The sequence below is a fragment of the Protopterus annectens genome, chromosome 8.part0, assembly GCF_019279795.1.
Source record: "Protopterus annectens isolate FY-2018-M chromosome 8.part0, PAN1.0, whole genome shotgun sequence".
In the NCBI taxonomy this organism is placed as follows: domain Eukaryota; kingdom Metazoa; phylum Chordata; order Ceratodontiformes; family Protopteridae; genus Protopterus; species Protopterus annectens.
Window position 1 is genome coordinate 156,329,443 of NC_056741.1, and position 25,019 is coordinate 156,354,461.

General features: G+C 40.4%; 1 protein-coding gene across 2 annotated transcripts in view; it reads left to right on the forward strand.

Moving 5' to 3' along the window:
- Positions 1–480: 480 nt before the first annotated feature.
- Positions 481–25,019, forward strand: part of LOC122808684 — a 91,739-nt gene continuing 67,200 nt past the window's right edge. Inside the window, exons 1-2 of one of the 2 annotated variants that reach the window (XM_044079665.1) lie at positions 481–751; positions 20,393–20,676. In XM_044079665.1, coding sequence (XP_043935600.1) covers positions 598–751; positions 20,393–20,676 — 438 coding nt within the window. In that variant the 5' untranslated portion in view covers positions 481–597. The remainder of the gene's footprint in view (positions 752–20,392; positions 20,677–25,019) is intronic. The other variant, XM_044079664.1, reaches the window with a different exon arrangement.

Sequence of the window (25,019 nt, forward strand, 5' to 3'; positions counted from 1 at the left end):
TGTTTACTAACAGATTAGCAAATGTGGTGAAACAGATACTGTGTAACAACATACTATTCTATTCATGTTAAGCATTCAGTTTGTCAAATTTGCTCTTAGCTCTTCATGTCATCCTGAGTTTGTACATCTGCCTTGTTTTGTGTTCTTCCATATAGTCTGGAAAATCTGTCTTTTGTTACCTCTGCTGCACATTTAATGGTTTGTGTTTATTTATTTAGTTATTCCTTCATTTTTTATGTATTGTGTGATATCAGTGTAATATGCAGTGTTGAATTGCAATCAGACTTTCATTTTACAGTTAAAAAATGCTGCTTTAAAAATGTTTTGGTGCAAGTAGAAATAAAAAAAAGGAATGGGCATGTGTTTTGATGAGACAATTATAATGGTAATGAAGTCAGTTTAACACCTTCCAACCCAAATTGGTTTCTTCATTTGCATCTTTCACAGTTCATATCAAAGGCTATTTAAGAGAACAATGAATATCATCAGGTACATAAATCTGTTTTCCAATGGAAGAGGAAAGTTTGTTTATTTTTTTTAACAACATTTTCTTACACACCAGTTTCTGTAGCTTCACTAGTATCTGCTAGGCGAGGTATGGCTGATTACTGCAAATCTCTCCCATTTTCTTACTCTTCTTATCAGAACACGGTTGGGCCTCTGCTTGATTATAGTTTTTTGGATTACTACAGGAATGGTATGGAAAATAACAGGTACTTGTGGAACTCTACCATAAATCAGGATTCGAGAGGTAAGTTTCTTAAGCAGTACAGCACATCTGAAATTGTTATATAAAAAGTGCAGAAACAGGCAGCAGTGAGAATAACAGATTATATGTGTTAGTTAATGTAATGCACTTCAGTTGTGTTTTGAATAAATTAGTCTGTAGAACCAAACTTATTACAGACAACCAAAGAACAGAAAAAGTTCAAATAAAGTTATGTACATTGGTTCTGGGGGTTAATGATTAAAGTGTTTACATTACAGCTACAGGGTACAGTGTTTAATTTTCACCTATGTGAAGCATGGCTAAGCCTAAAAAGACCCCCCCCCCCCAGTAGTCCTGGGTCCTTAGTCTAGTAATCACCTAAGAACATTTCAAAGATACAGCATGCTTGTGTAACCTTTCTGATGAATGGCCAGTTGTACTGGTGGATGGTCAGTTGTACTGGTGAAAGAGGAACCTTTAACCTTCATTTTTTTATTTGTATTCTCTAAGCTGTCCATATTGAAACTGCTGTTACCCTCCCTACATACCTCTCATCCTCTTAACTCAAGAAATCTGGACAAACATTGAAATGATTGAGGTACAAGGTCACAAAAACAGGAACAGATTTTAAATACTGCTGTTATAAACGTAGAAAGCTGCTAGAACAAGATCTGTGTTAGCATGCATTTTCTGAAAGATATGAAGTTTGAGATGTAAATGTTTATGATTATTAAATGACTTCAACCCTCAGTTTCAGTGGAAAAAAAACTGATTTCATGGGGAACACACCAAAATATGACAAAACATGGATGGTTGACAGGTATGCTTTCCTATACCTGACCACTTCAATTATCCTGATAATGTAAAAATTCATTAAGAAGCCTGTACAGACTGCACATATTTATTCTAAATAATATAGCTTAAGCTGAGGAGAGACTCACCCCTAACTCAGGAGTGCTTTTGTCTTATTCTGTAAATAAATCCTATCTACATTTATAACTATACACTGCTTTGCATCACTCATATGTAAATTAAGTTTGCAAATGCAACCTGTTTTATTATTGTGCAACAACTTTAGTCTTAATTGTATTGCCCATTGCATGATTCTAAACCTCAATTTCTACTGTTAAGAAACTGAAATTCTTTTTTCTCTCTAAATTTTTGGCAATTTGTGTAAGTTTAGTGGAGCTTTCCCCCCAGGTCTCAGTTGAAAATGGGTCCGACTGCCCAGTCGAACCATCCCAGTAAAAAGAGGTAATAAGTAAATTTACCCTTGTGACAAGTTTATTGCCTTCAGAAAATATGACTGCTACCTTTCCTAACTGCACCTCTTCATGGCAGAACTTTTTCAGTGCACAGGAAAATTGCTTAAACATGTTCTATGATGCATATTTAACCTGTTAAGTCTGACCTAGCAAAGTTGTTAAATCTGTGTAACATGGGTGCAGGGAGGATTATAGTTTCATAGATTAGTACTAGGCTAACTGCCCTTGTGGCCATTTTAAGCCTAGTCAATTACCACATGTGAGAATCAAACCTCGTACCTTGTGTCTAAGGTAAACACCTTAACCATTATGCCAACCTCCCACATTCCTTTAATACTTTGTCTTTTTCTGGCATATTTAATAGCTTAGTTAATTTATGTAGTGTTGTTAGCTTATGTTTCTGGAGAGTTTCTTTACTGGTCCCTTTTGCAAATGGGTTTCATATATTTGGGCTAATCTGGTCAATACAAATTTATAAAAAATAATTCTCATTAAAAAATGGTGACTAATGATGATTCTGTGGTTAAGATCTCTGCTTCAGAGCTTCACGTGCAGTCCTGGTCTTCTGCTCAATGTCTCTGTGGCTAAAATCTATGCCTCATAGCTACAGCTTTAGTCCTGGCTACTGCTCACCATGTGGAGTTTACACATTTCACTATGCCTTTATGGGGTTCTGCAGATATTCCTGCACAAAACATGCTGGCTGGTTGGCTGCTTTAAACTGCTTATGTGTGTTAAAATGCCCTTTTGTCCTTGTGACCTGGATCATGGCAGAAAAAAGTCTGAAAATCATTTCTCTTACCCATTTAATGCTTTGAAATAAATAAAACACATCCCTCATTGTAACTGCACTACTGGAATTGAAATTAATACCAGAAACTCATTGTGCTGCTTTTATAGTATTTTTGCAGGAATGCCCCCACACTAAACTTCATGGACTCTTGGGTGTTTACTAGGTTAATGACCACAAGGGCCTTTTTAAGCCTAGCCATGCATACCAAATCTCAGACGAAGTTCTGACACCCTTGATAAGTGTAAGCACGGGCCTGGGAGATTAACCATTTACAGGTTACCTCTGTCCATTAGAGACACAGGTGACAAACCAGGGATGAATTTCCGGTTTCCCATAGGTTCATAGGTTGGTACTAGCTTATCATCCCTAGGACCTATACAAGCCTAGCCATTAGAGACACAAGTGACAAACCAGGGATGAATTTCCAGTTTCCCATAGGTTGGTGCTAGGTTATAGTCTCTAGGACCTATACAAGCCTAGCCATAACAATTCCCTGGATATTTCTTCCTGCAATATTTATTTCCGTGGACCTCTGTCTAGCAGGGCAACTGACGTGATCCCCAGGGTGAATTTCCTATCTCCCATCCAATTGTCAAGGTTCCTTTTGAAGAGCGCCAAGGAGGCGCTCTGCTTGACATGTATGGGCAGTCTATTCCAGAGTATGGGGTGTCTCTGGGTCAGGAACCTATCCCTCCTGCATGTTTTGTTCATTGTGATGACAAGGTTTAGATCCCTGGAGCTTGCGGCTCTGAGGGATTGGGATCTCTAAGTGGAACATGTCCAACAGCTCAGGGTTTGACATGGCCTTGTATGTTGAGCAGAGATTACCTCTGAGTAGACGATATGCCACAGAGTATAGCTGGAGTTTTTTTTAGACAGTCAGTATAGGGCATCTGCTTTAGGCCTGTGATTCTTTTAGTGAGGTATTTCTGCGGCCTTTCCAGTGAGGTCCATACCAAACTGGGCATTGTACTCTACAATGGGTCTAATGAGGGATGAGTACAATGGGACAATGACCTCCTTTTTTCTGGATGAAAAGCCCTTAGTGATGAAGTGTGCCACATAGAAGGATTTCCTGACTGTTGTGATGATGTGGATATAGAAGGTGAGACCACTGTCCACCTGTGTCCCTAAGTCTCTCATCACACTTTTGGTGTTAAGTATATTGCCACCTATGTGGCAATACATGGGTACATGTTTTTTCCCAAGGGGATAACTATACATTTCTTGGCATTATGCACCAAGCATCTGTTTCTGTAAGGCCCTTTTGTAGAATATCCACATCATTTGGGGATTCAATAATGGCTCCCAGTTTGCAGTCACCTGCAAACTTTGTTGGCCAGAGTCCTTTAGTGTTGGCCTGTACTTCAGAGAAGTAGATGCCAAACAAAAGCGGTCCCAGGACTGATCCCTGTGGTACTCCACTTGTCACTTGTCTGGAGCTGGATTTGGAGTCTGCTACTTTTACAGTGTGGGTTCTGTCAGTAAGCCAGTTGGCAACCCATCGAGTGATGTAAGGATTTATACCCAGCTTAGTAAGTTTATCTATGATTCCAGAGCTGGGGATGGTGTCGAAGGCCTTGGCAAGGTCCAGATAGGCTGTGTCGCTTCTGACTTGAGTAGCATGAAGTTGGCTTTGGAGAAGTTTTTTTATGGAGGTTGCCTTACCCTCGTCCACAGCTCTGGAGACTGATTCAAAGAAGTCATTCAGGTTCAGGAGAGAAGATTGGCCCTTCATAAACCCAAACTGGGTGGGGTCCAGTGTTTGAAGGTTGCCAATGTCTTTGTTTATAAGTTCTATGATAATGCGTTCCATGCCTTTGCAGATCAGGCTCGTCAGACTGATGGGATGGTAGTTCCCAGGATATAAGGTGGATACCCCCCCTTGTGGAGTGGGATAACTGTAGCTATGCGCCACTCAGTGGGCACGAAGCATGAGGTGAGGCTATGGTTAAACATGACACTTAGGTGAGGTACCAGTTCATTTTGTAGTTCATGTAGTACACAGCCTGGGATGTCATCTGGTCCCATGGATGCTGTCTTCTTAGCTTTGGAGAGTGCAGTTTCTACCTGTGTGGCCATGATTACTGGAATTTGGCAATCTTTTGGTATTGAAATGGGCCCTTTAGGGAGTGAGAGGGGGGTGAAGTTTGCACTAAATCGATCTGCCGGGATATTGGCAATATCCTTGGGATCAGTATATTTAATGCCATTCTGTTGTAGCTCAGAGCATATCTGAGTATTGCCATTTAGATTCTTGACATAACTATAGAATGCCTTGTGGTTGTCTTTGGAATTTTTGGCAGTTTTATTTTCGTAACTAGCTTTGGAGGATTTTATAAGGGATCTCAGCTTCTTACTGAGGTTGGTAAGGGAGTTTTTTTGCATCCTGGGATTTTTCTCTTTTCTGCAACAGTTTCTTTCTTCTGTTGTATAGTTTGTTTATGGCAGGGGACCACCGTATTGGCTTCCTTTTTCTGGAGGAGAGCGTCTTGGTTCTATTTGGGATGGCATGATTCATGTAAGAGTGGATGTGCTCGTACAGTGCCTTAGTGTAGGATTCAGCAGTCGAACTTTCAGCTCCCATCTGCATGGGTGTCATGACGTTTGTCGCTTCTGACTTGAGTAGCATGAAGTTTGTTTTGGAGAAGTTTTTTTACGGAGGTTTCCTTACTGGGGGGGTGGGATGTGGATGTCAAGGGTGACTTGCTTATGGTCAGACCTAACCAATGAGGGGGTGACCACTGGTGTGGAGCATCTATCTCCCATGTTGGTAATGAGCAGGTCTAGGATATTGGAGCCCCTGGTGGGACAATGGATTAGTTGATCCAGGGCGTTGAAATTTATGAATTCCAAGTACCGTTGGGAAAAGGTATTAGTACCCGAGTCCAAGTTGCACTTGAATTGGATTAGGGAGTAACTCTACTTCACATGGGTGGGGAGCCTGTTCCATAGATGGGGGTAGTCTCTGGGATACATACATATCTCTCCAGCAGGTCCTATTTATATCACAGGCAAGGTTTAAGTCTTTAAAACAGGTAATACTGGTGCTGTTTGTTTTGTGGATATGCAGGAGGTCTATCAGAGTGGAGTGACAATGCCAGGCATAGATCTCCCCTCAAAAGCCTGTAGGAGACGGAATACAGGGATAGAGCCTTGAGGCAGTCTGCATATGACATATTACTTACTGCTGTATTCTTTTAGTGAGGAACCTCCTGTGGATGTTCCACTTGTCTATACCGGGTTAGGTGCATACCAAAGGGGGCATTGTACTCTATGGTAGGTCTGATGAACGTAGTGGAACAATGACTTTCTTGGACTAGTATGCCATACCTTTGTTTATAAGTTGCACAACATAGAATAATGTCCTCACCACTGTCTACACATGATTACTATCTGTGTGTGTGTCCCTGACTACTGGGTCAACTCTAAGGGGTGTGTTGTCAATATGATAAGTTACCAGGGATGGATGACTTCCCAAAGGATACTATTATGCATTTCTTGGCATTTATTGTTAGTCCATGGCTCTGACACCAGTTGTTTTTTTCTGTGTTAACTTCTCCTGGAGAACATTGTGTCAGTGTGAGATTCAATGATGGCTCCTAGTCAGCCAAGGACCACTGACATTGGCCTTGACTTTTGATAAGTAAATGCCAAAAATGAGCAGTCCAAGTTCTGATCCCTGAGGGACTCCACTTGTGACTGGCCTCTTTGTAGAGGTGGACTCCCCAATTCTAACTTCCTGGGTCCTATCTGTGACCCAGTTGGCTATCCACTGGTTGAAATATGGGTTGTACCTAACCTCTTGAGTTTGTCAACAATATCCAAGTGGGGTATTGTGTCAAATGCTTTGGTCAGGTCAAGGTAGGCAGTGTGAATGACTTTGCCCTCATCCATTGTTTTGGTTCCCTTCTTGAAGAAGTCTACCAGGTTGAGTAGGCATGATCTGCCCTTAACGAAACCAAACTAGGTTGAGTCTAGTGTCTGGAGGTTTACTATATCTCTAGTGATCATTTCCATGATAACTCTTTCCATGACTTTACATATAATACTAGTGAGACTTATGGGTCTGTAGTTTCCAGGGTCTGTAAATGGCCCACCTTTGTGCAGAGGGATGATTGTTGCCTTTCTCCATTCATGAGGCACAAAGCCTGTTTCGAGGCTAGAGTTGAACAGTAATTCCAGAGTTGGTGGTCATGCCCCCACAGCACAGATAGTTGTATACCTACCTCTCCGTGCAAGAAATCTGGGCAAAGCCAAATTGCTAGAATAACATGTTTTGTTTTGATATGCATTTTCTGAAGGTTATGAAGTTGGAAACTCATTCATGTCTGTCATTATTGACTGACTTCAGTCCTAAAGGATTTGCCAGAAAACCACAAATTTGGAGGAAGAATTAATGGTTCATAGGTTGATACTAGGCTATCTGCCCTAGGGCCTATATAAGCCTGGCCATAATTCCCTGCCTATTTCTTCCCACACTATTTACTTCCCTGGACCCCTGTCTAGCAGGGCAACTGATGAGATCCCAGGGGTGAATTTCTTTTCTCCCATCCAATAGTCAAGGTTCCTTTTGAAGAGCGCCAAGGAGGCGCTCTGCTTGACATGTATGGGCAGTCTATTCCAGAGTCTGGGGAGTCTCTGGGTCAGGAACCTATCCCTCCAGCATGTTTTGTTTATTGTGATGACAAGATTTAGATCCCTGGAGCATGTGGCTCTGAGGGATCGGGATTTCTTTAAGTGTAGCATGTCCAACAGCTCTGAGTTTGACATGGCCTTGTATGTTAAGCAGAGATCGCCTCAAGAGTAGACAGTATGCGACAGAGTATAGCTGGAGGTTTTTAAGGTGGTCAGCATAGGACATCTGATTTAGGCCTGTGATACTTTTAGTGAGGAATTTCTGCGGCCTTTCTAGTTGTTGCAGATGTCTTGAGAGGTACATACCAAATGGGGCGTTGTATTCTATAATGGGTCTAATGAGGGATGAGTACAGTGGGACAATGACCTCCTTTTTTTCTGGATGAAAAGCCCTTGATGATAAGGTGTGCCACATAGAAGGATTTACTGACCGTTGTGGCGATGTGGTTATTGAAGGTGAGACCACTATCCACCTGTGTCCCTAAGTCTCTTATCACACTTTCGGTGTTTAGTGTATTGCCACCTATGTGGTAATTCATGGGTACATGTTTTTTCCCAGAGGGGATAACTATACATTTCGGCACCAAACATCTGCTTCTGTAAGGCCCTTTTGTAGAGTATCCACATAATTTGGGGATTCAGTAATGGCTCCCAGTTTGCAGTCCTCTGTGAACGTTGTTAGCCAGAGTCCCTTAGTGTTGGCCTGTACTTCAGAGAAGTAGATGCCAAACAAGAGCAGTCCCAGGACTGAACCCTGAGGTACTCCACTTGTCTGGAGCTGGATTTGGAGTCCGCTACTTTTACAGTGTGGGTTCTGTCAGTAAGCCAGGTGGCAACCCATCGAGTGATGTAGGGATGAATGCCCAGCTTCATAAGTTTATCTATGATTCCAGAGTGGGGGATGGTGTCAAAGGCCTTGGCAAGGACCAGATAGGCTGTGTGGACTGCCTTACCCTCCTCCACGGCTGGATGGTGTCAAAGGCCTTGGCAAGGTCCGGATAGGCTGTGTGGACTGCCTTACCCTCATCCACGGCTCTGGAGACTGATTTGAAGAAGTCAATCAGGTTCAGGAGACAAGATCGGCCCTTCACAAACCCTAACTGGGTGGGGTCCAGTGTTTGAAGGTTGCCAATATCTTTGTTTATAAGTTACATGATAATATGTTCCATGGCCTTGGGGATAGTGTTCTTAGTGAAGTGAAGGCAGAGTGGTAAAGGAGGTGATAGAAAAGGTTTAATAACAATTTGGTGGCAGATGGATGATGTTTATCAAGACATGTTATTACTTTAGGCGAATGTTATTACTTAGGCGAATTACGTTATGTCAAGGAATACAGATTTATGGTGACTTTTTTATTTTGATATAAAAGGTGGGATTTCAAATGGATCAAGAACTTTTGATAAAAGGTAACTTCTCTGACTTGAGGTGGAAGACATTTCCAGAGTCTGGGGTCTAGAGTAGAGAAGCTGTGCCTGGTGCAGCGACTTTCGGATGCATGGGATTTTAGGAAATGTCTGTTGTGGTCTTGACTTTTGAGACTTTAGGATAGTATTCTTGGGGAAAGTTCTGCTAAAGGAGTAAAGGAATGTAATTGTAGAAGTTCAAATATCTGAGACGCTAGCAAGAGGTCTGTCTGTGTTTAACTGGAAGCCATTTGGCTTTCGTTATGGTTAAATGTGTTCTTCCCTGAAAGAGAATGGTATTTTTATTCTTTTCTGGGACAACAGTAAAGAGTAGGCCATATACAAGCTGTGAACAAAGGCTCTGGCTGCGCAGTATAGAAAGAGTGACCCTTCTGGCTCAAAATAAGATACTTTTTTTTTTTAGTTTTATCTAGGTGGATGTGAAAGGTGAGTGCTGTTTCAAGTCTGATTTGCAAATATCTAGAGGAGAATATTTTCAAAGTATGAATCAATGACTCTATTGGCGACAAGTCTGTTTCTGGAAGTAAATAAAGTCCTATTTTGTTTGACATGCTGAAGTTTATTCCAAAGATATAGGGTGCGCCTAGTTATGCAGCTGTCATGCCAGGGGGGTACGGCTGTTTGCCACAGAGATGCACAGGAAAAACGTGTGTCATACACGAACTCTAATAGATCTTAATATACAATAAGCTGTAAATGTTAATATCTCCCTCCGTGAATGACATCTCTGACCATGACGTTCCACATGTTGTATATCTAGGTGTTTTTATACATGCTGACAATGGAACAAGAATGTAGCTGTTGAGGGACAGCAGACATATGGAAGGTCAAAAGGACTTCAGATCTCCAAATGAGTACTAGCATATCTGGTTTAGATAAGAAGTATGCCTCTAATACTTTATACAGTTTTGTAATGTATTTTAAGTTTAAGCTACAAACGCAGTAAAATATGAAGCCCAATACATTTGAGTGTGTGAAAAGCATTATTTATGCTCCTTCACAAACTACTTGCATATCTGGGGTGGGGACCTTTAACCCTTCGCTTTCATCAATGAGGGTGACAGCAAAGTTATATTTTTGTGCCAGTGGTGCAATGTTTAGCACACTCTCTCCCTTGGTGATGAAAGATCAAAGGACTGCGTTTTCTATTCCAACTCTAGGTGGTTGGATTGACGACACATTATTACAGAGGTGCTGCACTCCTGAATGTGCTGTCCTTTAGATGAGACATTAAGCCAAGGCCCTATCTGCTTGAGTTGGTGGTAGCTCAGATGGATGTAAAATGCCCCATGGCACCCATCAAAAAAAGGTAGTGGTCCTTTTTGGAACAAAGCCAATTTTCAGCCCTGGGGAGAATGCTCCAGACATGTCTTTGAAACGTGGGAGGAAACAGGAGCACCCAGTGGAAACCCACACGAACACTGGGAGGACATGCAGACTCTGCACAGGAGACACTCAAGCTGAGAAGCAAACCGGAAAACCTCTTGCTGTGAGGTGACAAAGCTACCTCTGCACCACTGCGCCTTTATTTAACACAACTTAAAAATCATTATTTACATATTTACAAGCCCGTATATATTAATTTCTTACTATTTATTATTTCTGTTATAGCATCCTTATTGAATCACTGAAAAAGGCTTGTTCACATGGTCAGTCCTGCTAGAATTAACATCACACACAGGGCTGTTTTTTTTTTTACAGCCGATGGACATCCCAATTTAGCACATCAGTGTAAGTAAATAAAAATACTTTATAAAGTTGTTTTTTGCTAACATTAAACACTTTAATCTGATAATATAAACACATTATCTGATGCAAACCATTCACAGACATTCCGATACTGTCATTTTTTTGTAAGAAGCTTTTTTTGGTGCACTTAGTTATGGGTGCTGATAACTTGTTAGGAAAAAACAAGAGATGCGATGCAGTGACATCTAAGATTTCAGGCTGACAGAATGCCTAGCCTCAATGAAACATTAGTATTAAGTTAACAGCTTTGCATTTGCTTCTTTGCAGAACAGGTAATTATTTATATTTGCTGTTTTTTATTTATTTTTCTTTTGGCTGCAATACATTTTTTGTCTGTAATACATTTTATTACCACATGGTAGCAGTATTGATCAAGAAATGGTTCTAAAGAAATATATATATATATTTTTTTGTTCAAACACTTTTATTAATTTTCATTCTCCTATATCAGAGTATCACCACCAATAAAGACAAATGTCAATGATAAAGCTAGGAACAATAACTGGTGATGCATAATACATATAGTCAGATAATATACAACTAATAAACTTATATATACAAAGTGCTACTTGCCCATCTAGGTAGAAAGAAGAACAATTGACTTTAAGCCATCTAGATGTTTATACATTAAAGTGGAGAATTAGCAGCCCTAAGACAGGATCTAAGAAATATTTCTTTTGACTAAATATTTATAGGATTATTAAGTGCATTTTAGTGGATGCATTTGATCCTTTGATATGCATTCTATGTATACTAAGAATGTCTCTTTTAGTTTTTTATTATGTACTACTTGCTTAATAATGTTACCTAAAGCAACTCAGAACAACTTCTAAAACACAAGGATTTTGGAGGCTGCTATGTCCCCAGGCCCAGATCTGAAGTTTAATACATTTTTTTTCCTCCAGTTTTTACATTGCTGTAGTAATTGGTTTTAGTGTGCTGAAAGGTTGCAGGAACAAGTTGAAGATTAAGACAAAATGGGAGAAAATGGTTGAAAAAAAGTAACTTGAATGCTCTGGGGAAGCTAGGATGAGGTGGAAACTCTGGATAAGGGCATTGTGTGGTGTAACTGGGGGGGGGGGGTTAGTGAGAAGCAGGGAGGGTACAATAGAGCCCAGTTCTGAGTACTGTTTTTTTTTAGCCTTCACATATCCCTCTAACTAGCTACTGTGTCCATATTGTGCTGTATCTATAAGGGGAACCTGGAGCCACCACTGGTATCCTCCTAATATAAATCCTTTGACTGGCCTGTAAGAATAATTGCATTTATAAGTGCTAGAGAATGCCTTTCATTAATTTGAGTGCTGAGAGAGCAAAGTAGGATGGATGTTTGGTTGTGAATGGTAACCATTTACCTACCTTTTCAGTGGTCTGAATAATTCTCTTATTGTGTAGAGACTAAAGCTTGCTGTAATTGGGGTGCCATGTTCGATTATAGCTGTCCCACACCTTGTCTCTGCAGAAAGTAATGCCATGGGTTGATTTTATAAAAACAAATTTCAACTGTGCCGTTACTTTCAATTTCAACATGAAATTAAAGGAAAATATTTTGATCCAGAATAAGTCTGGGATGTTTTTGATTGGTGACCCAAGAGCAGTCCCCTTGACTGTGATTGCTACAGACTGGGTGATTTTGAATCATTTAAATATGTCAGCTTTATTATAATTTTGTCTGTATCTGTTGATTGGTGACCCAAAGAAGAGCGGTCCCCTTGACTGCGATTGTTACAGGTTGGGTGATTTTGAACCGTTTAGATATGCCAGCTTTATTATAATAGTTTTGTCTGTATCTGTTTGTTAAAGTAACCCAATTCCTTATTGGCTAAAATAATCCTAAATGAATGTGGTGAGGGTATTAAGGCTTTTGTTGGCATTTGTGACCTCTGTATCATGGGAGAGGGCCCAGCACAGATCCTTCATGATCACTTCTGTTGACATTTCTGTTTTTGTTTAGATGCCTAGTTACATTTTGATGAGGGATTTGTTACTGTGGTAGTCCTTGAACCACTGCATAGCCCCATGGGAGAAACTAAAAACAATTCCCATGCTATTGGATTAAGGAGGTGAAAATCTAGAACCAGTCCGAGTACTGGTATCCTGTATTACGCATCTGGTTTGTGCTATATTTAGGGCAAAAACATAAGCAGTGGGGCAGTAAAAGTCTGCCTACTGAAGGGACTTTAGCAAGTGGGATAATGAGGAAGTACAAAGTCGTAAGTGTATGTTAGAGTTTACAAAGAAGCTGAGCGCCAAGATGTAATGTTGTAGGATGGAACCTATGCACTTCTGTGTTGTACCTTTGACTTGTATTACTTTAGGGAATGGAGAATATTAGGGGAGTTGCAGGGGTAGGTGAAGCACTGCTGAAAAGCAATGGGTGTGGTTCTGGTGGATGGGTAAGTATTGTTCTTTTATTCATCAATAATTCCTTGAGTATGGTGCTAGATGTCTATTTTGGGGAAAGTTTTGCTACCTATAGTCTTCACAGAGAAAGTTAAAACTACGCAATTTTTACAAGCTGTGATAGTACTTTTAGTTTTCCGTTTTAACATAAAATTAAAGGAAAAGTCTTTTCATCCAGAATATGTCCAGGGTACTTTTGATTGGTAGCCCAAATTAGAAGGGTCCCCTTGACTTGCATGTCTTAAAGGCACTTGGCTTTAGCACCATTGGTGTTGAGCCTTGCTGTTTTTCAGAAGTCCAGATATGTATTATGTTTGTCAGAGGCTCTGGGGGCAGCTTTCTTGCCACATAAGCTTGGCTGTAGCCTGTCTTACATTGATGGTATGGGATAATAAAACCATGGAAGTACAGTCTTTTGGTTCAAGCATTCATAGACAGAACTCCAGTCTATAAACTGTAAACTTTTTGAGGATTCTGAGATGGATCTTATATGTGTAATTTGACCCAACGATTTCATGTGCCTGAGTGATCCACAACAAATTGTAGGATTGCGGTCACTTATTTCCTTGAAAAGAATCTGTATCCAGTGCACTTTTTATCTGGGATGTTTAGTATGCTATCTAAAGTGGAATTTTCAAGTACAACAAAATCTTGTTCATTCAGAAACCACTTGGATAAGATTGTAAGATGAAACTAAATTTAGTATATTAGTATTATGGCATTGCTCCAGACTGGTTACATCCCCAGATGTGAGCATTAAGGTTGAGGGAGGAGAAATGTCCCATCCATGTGAAGCTAAGTTCATTTGTTACGCAGTTTGTGTAACCTAGACCAGTGGATGGGAAGTAGATTTGCAATGAGCCTGGCACCCATGTCCCTTATGTACAGAGGATTGCCTGGTCCTCAGTATCCTAATTACATTTATTTTACATTTGTTGACCAGGCTAGTCCGACTTGATCTAGGTCCATTTTCAGCAGAGGCCTGGGGAGAAAAGCTCCCAACAACTAACATGACAGCTAATTCATATATAAATTTAATGAAATGTAGGTACATAATAGTTCATTGCATTTCTTTACAATATATACATGACCGCTGCAGACAGAGAATTAACCTAGCCCAAAGGTTTCTAGAATTTATCAACTCAAATGCTATGGAACAACTTGTTACCACTCCCACAAGAGGGGAAAACATACTGGACCTGATCATCACCAACATGGGGACTCTATGCTCCAGACCAGAAGTGTATCCCTCACTGGTAAGATCAGACCATAAACTAATCTCACTGGATATTCACATCCCGACCCCACCCCCTGCCTAGAAAACCACAGTGAAAAACTTCTCTAAAGCAAATTTCACACTTCTCAAAACCGAGGTGGAATCCTTCAAAGCCCCCGGGCCTGTGGAAAATACGGCCCAGACCGCAGAATCCTTTATAAACGCATTCTATGAACACCTTCAGGAATGCATGGATCATGCGATCCTGAATAAAACCAAGACCCAATCCTCCAAAGGCAGACGTCCTGTCTGGTGGACCCCAGCCATAAACAAACTATACAATAGAAGGAGGAAGCTACTAAATGATAGAGCAAAATCCCAAAAAGGTAAGGCAACACTGATCAGTATTAGCAAAAAACTACGGGCACTCATAAATTGTCTAAGGCCAGCTTTGAGAGAAAAATTGCACAGGACACTAAGGATAATCACAAGGCTTTCTTTAGTTATGTTAGGAACCTGGGTGGTAATTCCCAGATATGCTCAGAATTAGTCCAAAATGACAAAAAATACACTGAACCCACAGACATTGCCAACATCCTAGCTGACAGGTTCAGTGCAAACTTCATCTCCCACCAAAAGGGCAAATATCTATCCCAGCAGAGTGCTGCCCCCCTGACATTTCAGATGCTCAGGTAAGAGCCGCCCTCTCCAAAGCAAAAAACACAGCATCAATTGGACCAGACGGTGTCCCGGGCTGCGTCCTACATGAACTCCAAGAAGAGTTAAACCCAAACATAAAACTACTGTTCAATCTCAGCCTTACTACAGGATATGTGCCCAAAGAGTGGCGTACAGCAACAGTGGTCCCTCTCCATAAAGGTGGTGCCTCAACGGATCCTGGAAACTATCACCCTATAAGCCTGACTAGCTTAGTCTGCAAAGCTATGGAAAGGATCATCATGGACCTCATAAAGATATTGGGGACCTACAGTCACTGGATCCTACCCAGTTCAGCTTTAAGGGCAGATCCTGCCTTTTAAACCTGGTTGATTTCTTTGAAACAGTAACCAAGGCGATTGACGAGGGGAAGGTGGTCCACACAGCCTACCTGGACCTCGCTAAAGCCTTTGATACAATACCCAACTCGGGCATTATAGATAAGCTCACCAGCTTAAATGTAAACCCCTATGTCACTAGATGGATTGCAAACTGGCTCAAGGACAGAACCCACATGGTTAGTATTGCTGGAGCCATGTCAGACTCCAAACTAGTTACAAGTGGTGTCCCACAAGGCTCCGTCCTGGGACCTCAACGGATCCTGGAAACTATCACCCTATAAGCCTGACTAGCTTAGTCTGCAAAGCTATGGAAAGGATCATCATGGACCTCATAAATAAAGATATTGGGGACCTACAGTCACTGGATCCTACCCAGTTTGGCTTTAAGGGCAGATCCTGGTTGATTTCTTTGAAACAGTCACCAAGGCGATTGACGAGGGGAAGGTGGTCCACACAGCCTACCTGGACCTCGCTAAAGCCTTTGATACAATACCCAACTCTGGCATTATAGATAAGCTCACCAGCTTAAATGTAAACCCCTATGTCACTAGATGGATTGCAAACTGGCTCAAGGACAGAACCCACATGGTTAGTATTGCTGGAGCCATGTCAGACTCCAAACTAGTTACAAGTGGTGTCCCACAAGGCTCCGTCCTGGGACCTCTCTTGTTCGGTATATATTTCTCGGAGGTACAGGCCAACACGGAAGGACTGTGGCTGACCAAGTTTGCAGATGACTGCAAACTGGGCACCATAATCGACTCTCCAGCCGACACAAGCATCCTCCAAAAGGGCCTCACAGAAACAGACAACTGGTGCCAGAGCCATGGCCTCAAGCTAAATGCCAAAAAGTGTATAGTCATCCCCTTTGGCAAAAACAAAGTGCCCACAAATTACCACATAGGTGGTAATCCATTAAGTACAGAAGAAGTAATTGGGGACCTGGGGACCCAAGTTGATAACGATCTCTCATTTGACACCCACGTGGCCAAAGTGGTTAGAAAAACATTTTATAGATCAGGGGAGGTCATCGTGCCTCTTTACAATGCCCCTTTTGGGATGTACCTTACCAGACACCTGCAGCAACTGGAAAGACCCCAAAAGTACCTCACCAAGAGGATCAAAGGGCTCAAACAGATGCCATATGCTGCCCGGTTAAAGAAACTCCAGCTCTACTCAGTGGCATACCGCCTGTTCAGAGGCGATCTGTGCCTGACGTATAAAGCCATGTTCAACCCGGAATTAATGGACATGCTGCACCTCAGAACATCCAAATCCCATCGAGCTCTGGCTCGAGACTTTAACCTCAGCACTGAAATAAATAGGACATGCTGGAGGGACAGATTCATAACCCAGAGGCTCCCTTCACTCTGGAATAAAATCCCAGTCCAGGTTAGGCAGATTCCCTCATTGACTCTCTTCAAGAGGAATCTTGATGAGTGGATGGGCGATCGTAGGTTTACCCCGGGTATCACTTCTGTGTCACTGTTAGACAGAGGCACAGTATACTAACCTCGAAAAAGGGCATAGCAAAATAAATTTAAAATGGGTGGCGAAAGCCAAACACATTCTGGCTAGGCTTATAAATGCCCTAGGGCAGATAGCCTAATATGAACCTATAATAATGCGACAAGATAAATTGTATACAAAGACATAATACAAACTTAGTATAGTAAACCGTGTCATTTGTCCTAGAGATAAAAGAAAGAGTTGGGCATTATTATTCTTTCGGGAAAACTTGGCCAGGTTTAGCAAGCCCCCCTCCAGGGGCATTGGCCTAGTAACAATGTATGAATATATGTATACAATTGCTATGTGAAGTTCAGCCTTTACACTAAAGAGAAGTTTGAGCATTAGCAACATTGCATTATGTAATTTATTTTTACGAAAGGTTTACACTGGTGTCAGACCCAATAAATAACGTCCAGGGACACTGATTTTTGGATTTAAAAAAAAAAAAAAGAAATTGTTTTCATGAAATATACCCAGGATTTTTAGATGTAATTTCTGGTCATTACATTGATTTCTTCTACGTAAGCCGTGGTGGTACGGCGGTAGCATTGTTGCCTCACAGCAAGAAGTTCGCTCGTTCAATTCTCGACTGGGCTTGAGTGCTTTCTGTGTGGAGTCTGTATGTCCTCCTCATGGTTGGGTAGCATTTGAAAGACATGCATACGTAAATGGGCATGCCTTCGTTGAAAGGTTGAGCGTCGAGCTGGCACCTCTGCGTTTCATAAAAAATCTACTGCCGATCATTAGCGGACCGGAGTTCCACTGTGGCGACCCCTTACCGGGGTAAGCCAAAAGGCAACCAACAACATTGATTTCTTCTACATCAAGATATATTGAAAATTGAAACCGATTCTAGGCACAGAACACCCAATAAAGCAAGCTGAACAACAATTCTCAGGCAGTCTAACATCGGGATTTACTGGTTATTTTTTCCTGAAAAAAAGCTCATATTAGGATCATGGCCCATCATCGGTGAACGGAATCTACTCTGAAGTCTCTAGGGACAAACAAGAGTCACCTGATGTTGTTTGTGCCTGCAGAGCAGCCCAGGTGTCTTGTGGCCATACAACCAAAAGGCACATATTTGTTATGTATGTCTTTGGGGGAATGAGTGTTCTGAGGTACAGGGGCACATATTTGTTATGTATGTCTTTGGGGGAATGAGTGTTCTGAGGTACAGGATTCAGTTCAATCCCATCAACTCTTAATATAATTGTATTTCAGATGAGCATTGCTATTTCAGTATCTTGTGAAGGGCTGTAGCAGTGTAATATGATATAGCAATCTTATTGTGATTTTAGGTAGAGAATAGGAATAGTTTGTCTCTTTTCCACTGCATTGGAATATGTTTGTTGTGAGACTGTAAGTAGGAGTTTTGCCCTGTAAGGTTCATATGTGGGTTGAGTTTGCTAGACAAGCTTTGTAATTATGGTATTAAGAAATTATGAAAGCATAACATTAGTAGAGGAATGTACAAATAAATGTTGCACAGTCTGGGTAATGGATTTGACTCCTGCTAGGGTTGTGGGTTTGTGCCGTATTTCCTAGTGTGAGTTCACCAGAGAATAGGCTTATTGAATAATAAGGAAATAGCAGACTGACATGTAAAGGGTATGGCAAATGTAAACTTGTGACAGTTAAATATAATAGTGCAGATATATCATATATGAGGGTAGAGAAATGGGATGACCTTCATAAAATAGCTTTGCTTTATTTTTATGAAATAAACATTTTCCGTGGCCTTCTGAAAACTGGTTATGCCCATGCAAAACTGCCATAAAATCCATTTCAAGGAAAATAGAATGGACACTGCTGGTACATCAGACATAACCAGGGGAGGGTGAAATGGCCATATTCCCTGGATGCAAGCTATTAGTGAGTGCAGCTTGGCAGGTGCTGATGATGCAATGCTGGAATTGTTTTATGAAGCTGCCAGGATATTGCAGCTTCAGAAGAGGGCGGTGATGCTGCATTTATGATCGAAGCACTGAAACGGCTAGTTTGTGGTGATTTAACTTTAGCAAGCCACTTACTACATTTCTAGTAGTAAGCAGTTTGCTAAGGTTTGGAGTAGAAGGCCTTTTTTTTTGGGGGGGGGGTCCTTAAACATCTCTCACCTAATGCATAAGGTAGGGGTGTTCATGGCTAATTAGTTTCCTGGAAGCAAATGGCATAGTTTTCATTTGTGGTTGATAAAGAGATGAGAAGGGATTATGAGACTGAGTTTTTAGCCAAGAAACACCTTGGACGACTAGGGTGGGGGCACAATGGGCATCTGCCTTGGGTGTAAGGTGTGGGGTGTGGGATTATGAGATGCTGACAGAGCAGAAGTGCAAAACAAAAATTCATTTCTGAAACCAGGAGAATTTCTCAGCTTGGTTTTCAGAGCAGGTTAGCATTGTTTGCCAAACGTGAGAAGACCTTTGTGACCTGTAGGGTGCCAGATGAGCCAGCGTCCCATAAGACCATCATCATAAATATTAAAAACAATTATTCCACTAGAGTTCTGGATATGTGTATAGTCAACAGAATAGGAGCCATTGTTTTCTAGGTGCGGAACACAGTCCCTTGCTCACAAGTGTTGTATATCACTAGACCCTTGCTCACAAGTGTTGTATATCACCAGCTTTTCAAAACTGACATGAAGGGAACAGCACTTCACTTTGCAGTTCTCCCTATTGTTATGGCAGTTGTGCCTACCTGTCTTCTAACACCAGCTGTTGTTGCTTCAGTCTGTCCGGCACTTACATTTATGCCTCCCTTGGAAATTTTCTCATATCTGCTCTATTACTGGAACAGCTACTGAGCCACTTAATGAGTTTGTTAGGATCAGAGAATCTAAGGAGAAAAATTGCCACAGACAAGTCTATGTTCGTACACACACACACACACACACACACACACACACACACAAAAAAAATGTTTATTAGAATCAACTCTGTTAAGGCAACTTTTTCTTACCCCAGTGAAGGTGCTAGTGAACCTGCCAAAGCTCCTCTGTTGCGTTAGAGTTTTGATGGCTTGCTAGAGCTTTGTTTGGTTACTAGGTCAAATGTTCAAAAGTCCTCAGAGGCTTTATGTGACAGGTTACACAGAAGGATGCGGCAGCATTACTTCCAACATCTCTACTGATGTGCAGAAGATCCCTTGCATTAAAATCTTCAGTGATACCCTTTTTGTTCTTGGAAGGGGTCAGCTGTTCATCCTCTCATTCAAAGCTGGACCATAATGGTTCAGTTTTTGCAGATTCTACATTACATGGATATGAAGAATGCCAAGCAGGGGATACACAATATGCTTTTCCAAGACTCTTGTCAGGGAGTCTGATCTCCTTATCTCTCATTCTTGTGTTTAAAGAGCATGTGTAGTCCAATTTCTGCCAGCCCCCTAATCAACTTTTTGTTAGGATTTATGGTTTGTTTGCTGTTTGTACTATGAGTATCTGCTTCAGCAGCAGGGCAGATTTCTGCACTTTATGAAGAATAAGAGTGCAGCATTTTGTCCCTTACACGTGAGATAAGTGGTGTTAGAATTTTAGTGATTTGTACAGATAGCACAGAAGACAGAGATGTGTGAATCAGAAGTGTTGTAGCTCTGGTTTTAGATGCATTTTTTTTCTCTGCAGAGTATGATGATCTACAGACCAAAGGAGACAACATGCTCCACTTGGATTTTAGCCATGCTGGTGACAATGAAAGTGCCGTGGCTATGACATGTGAAAGTCAGCCCCATTGTACCCACGTATATGAGAAATACAAAGAAACAATCAAACCTCGAAAGACCAGAATCAGAACATTTTTTACAGTAGAACAGCGTCAAGCTTTAGAAAAACATTTCCAAGATCGTCAATATCTGAACTCTTGCCAAATACAGAAAATTGCCAAGATGCAGAATCTGGATTACAAAACGGTAGGCATTTCCTCTGTGTTCATTCTTAAGATCCTTAGTGGAAGAAGGCTTTAAATAGCATTCTGATGTTCTCTAGTTACCTTGCAATTTTGTTTGTTCTACTTTTGATCAGCCTTGTATTTTCTCAAACGTGTGAATCAAGTGAGGGCCCAATGCATAGCCCAAATCATTTTCTCTGTTACTTAAATTTGTCTTCATCAGAAGCGGATCAAGATGGAACAAAAAAAAAAATGGAAATCGGTAAAGTTGAACTAAGTACTTCTGTCATTTACAGGAGCTGCTAATAAAATACTAGTGCTGTTTTTATTTAGGCACAGTATCACCGGGGATGGCTCTGTCTCCATATACACAACTTTTTCCAGACAGAGTAATAAATGTAGATCTTATGGAGCATAGCTCTAATTTTTGGAATTGTACATGACTTCCAGAAAAAATGCCTCCCACTCTGGACAGTGTAAGTTTCTGTACAGCATATATTTTCACATCTCAAGATAACACCTATGATAGTACATTGCGGGGGCAATAGTTAATCAAGCATTCTGAGGAAAATAAATAAATATAATAGTATACATGACGATTTATTTTAAATTAAATTCTTACACATCTTAACATATGATGTGATGTGCATAGAGTATGCTTGGCAATGCCTTTGCATGCCCTCATCTTTCTATCAACATTTCAGTATAAACATGTGTAATTTATTTATTCCATATATATAGGAAGTGCCAGTCGAACAACCTCATACTAAATTACCCTTCTGTACTTGCCAGGCATTCATGCAATTTGTTTTGCTCCTGCAGGGAGTCACTTGGTAGAGACAATCAATCTGAGTTAACTAGCACTTACTACAAATATTGTACTATGGTAGCAAATGATACTTCATTAGTAAGAGAAGACCATATAGGCTTTACATTTTGTATTCAGTGTTATATGTTTACTGACTTGTTCGGGTGAAGAGCAGCCAATGAGGTGACATTGGTAACCAGTACAGCAAAACAGATGAGCAGCAGATGGATGTTAATAGTAAGGCATAACAACAATATTTTGGCTATATGTAGAATGAGCTGAATTACATGTGTTTTGTCACATGCAAGTTGCAGTAGATTAAATGAACATCTTCCTCACATGTGATGGACACGATAAATGAGAGGAGTATAAATACAAAAAAAGATGATGGCTTTTGGAAGTTCTCAAACTCATTCTTACTCATGAGCAATGTTTTTGTTCTCTAAACTAGAGGTGTTCATCCACAGATTCATAACAAACAGTGAAGTTTTCTTTGGGGACCCTAGTTGTTGAACTATACACTCTTTAAGATGTTGCCAAGCTTGACTTAACCCATGTGCATATGGTGAAAATGTGAATGGATGGATGAAGCTTGACCTGTTACTATAGCATTTTGTAATGGCTAGGATATTGTGACAGGAAATATATTTTTTCTATGTTTTTGTTGTGAGCATAGAGATCTATGTTTATGTTGTGAGCATAGAGATATGCCCAAGTGCAGTCTAAAATAAACAGATTTCTTGGTTCATAGCTGCTTAGGTTTGCGTGACTCTTCTTGTACTCTGCAGCCTACAGGTTGCTGTAAAGTGACCTTTGTCTCATACTTTGAACCATGAAATACCCAATCCCATTTGACTTACTATTTCTCCTCCACTCCAAAGGCTTTACAAACAGATTACCACTTGGGATTTCATGAGCACCAAAAGTGTTCCAAAAATCTGTTGCACAGGTAATTGAAGGCTTAGAGGATGCTGTAAATATAGCTGATGTCTTAGTGTGTTATCCTGTACAAGAATAACATGACAGACTAATGCAGCTGCTAAATTTATTAATACCGCACACTTTCAAGATAGATAAGAGCACATAGTGGTACAAGGCTGAAATATATGGGTCCTACTTGGTCATCAGTGTGTTTACCTGATAAAGGAAAAGCCTAGAACAGGTATGCATATTTCAAGGCCAGAAAACAAGAAAGCTTTACAGATGTTTCCAGGAATGGTGCAGTAAATTGCAAAGATTATACCCAATATATATGAGATCTAAATCTCTACTAGTATTGTTAGAGCAATGTAGGAATGGAACTATGACCAAGAAGGAGTTTCAGAATCTTCAAAACGCTAGACCAAAATGCCCCAGAATTAGAATAATATGATGTGAACAGGACAGTTCTGTTGCAAATAGATGCCAGTACAAATGGCATAGCAACTGTGCTCCTACAAGAGTACAGATTAGTTGTCTGCAAGTGAAAAGTTTTATAGATATTGAACTGGAGACGAATGTTAACAATAATTTATGGATGTGAGAAATTCCATTATATGTCTGTGCTAAAAGACAACTGATGTATATTTAGAATGTCTTTGTACAAGGCATCTCCTATATTGCAGATGATTCTATTTAATCTACAGAAGAATAATCTCAAGGAGCTGCACGTAGCAGATATGTTGAGCAGAGCAAGCTAGGATCCCTAATGTGAAGAGAATCATCTCAGACTCACAACCTTGCTTTACATATATTGTGTAAACTTGTTTGAGTTGCTAATCTGCACATTTGTCCAGTTTAAGCATGGTCAAACAGTGTCCACAGTCCATCAGCAAAGTGCATTTGAAAGCCAAATGAAAAACCTGTCCAACATCGGTTCATTCAAGGTCTTACTTGAATTATATTTTATTTCAAGGCTAGGTACCATCTACACCTTTACTTTTAGGGTCTATATTATATCCTCGAATGCTTAAAAAAGCGAACGCTGATTGATCAAACTTATTTTTGCGAAACTGCAAAATATCGAAGCAGCAGAAACTCGAATTTTTTCCTAGGGAAAGAATTTGGTTGTCCATTTCTGTTGCTTCAGTATTTTCAGTGTTATGGTGGAAAGTTACTGGTCGGATTCAGGTAAGTGTGCGATTGTGTGTATGTGAGTGTTAGTGTGATTTAGGTGAGTTAGGGTTAGGGCTCGGGTTAGGTGTGTGTGCGATTGAGTGGACATGAGGGTTAGGGCAGATTTAAGTGAGTTAGGGTTAGGGAGCGAGTAAGGTGAGTGTGCGATAGTGACGGACCTTAGGGTTTGGGTTAAGGTAAGTGGGTAGTTAGTGGTGTGTGCATAGTGTAGGGTTAGGTATCAGATTTTAGGTGTATGTGTGTGGATTTATGTTTGTTTGGTGTGCTTGTGTTGTGTGTATGTGTTTTGGATCAGCGAATATTTATTTATTTATTTTTTCTCCCCTGGGAAAAAAATCGCTGATCTGACAGTTAAGCTTTCACTAAGTAGATCGATCAATCAGCATTCGCTTTTTTAAGCGTTCGATGATATAATATAGACCCTACTTTTGCATACATGCATGAGCAATAAATACCCTTTCTTTTTTGATGGAGCCTTTTCATTTTCAAGACCTGAACAAGCCTACATATCCTGTATAAAATTATTTTTTTCTACATGTTGCCAAGTTCATATTTCCTCAGAGTCAAGAGCCTGGGTCACAAACCCCCTGATGATGGTTTTCCATAGAAAATCACTTTCACTTTGGCTTTGATGTGCTTCAGCACTGATTGCTTTATTCTTCATATTTGTGCATCCATGGTGTTGGTGTGAATAATTTCCAGGGATGTGAGGTCTTGTCCCCCACATGGGGGTGCAAGGGGCTCCCTACAAAAGATGATTGAAGTTTGTAATTTTGGTATTTTGTTTCAGGTATTTGATCGGTGAGGTGATTTCTCCATGACTTAATACTCACTCACATGTTTTACCCTTTAGTGGCCCTAATGTATGTCTTCTGATACACACAATCTTTGTACAAAATAATTATGCTAATGTACTTTTGTGCTCTGAGCACATTTCCAAGGCTATAGATGGAAAGTTATTCAAAACAGGGAAAGAAAAAGTACAATCTAGTATTTGAAAGTCTTTAAAGGAAAAACTACATTTTTACATGCACTGAATGACTCGCCTTAATACAAATTCTAGAAAAAGGGTAATTTTATACAAAGTTGTATACTTTTGTAACTACTGATTAATAATGTTTAGACTTTTGCATATTTAAGAAATGAGTAAATTTTAAATTTAGTTATTTATTTTTTTTTTTTTTTCAAACCTGGCAATTAGTCTTAGGCAGATACTTGCTCTTGTCTGTCATGTATATATGGTAGTTGGAATTCATGGCACATTCTTGGGTTAGGTACCAATACTGCTGGGAGACCACTAACATTTCTATGAACACAGGGAACAGTGTCAGTAAAAGTTCTTCAAACTTTCTTTTTCTTTTTTATTTATTTATTTATTTTTTGTAATTTCTGGGCAGTCTATGCAGAGTTAGGTATTTTTCAAATTAAACAATGGCCTCCGA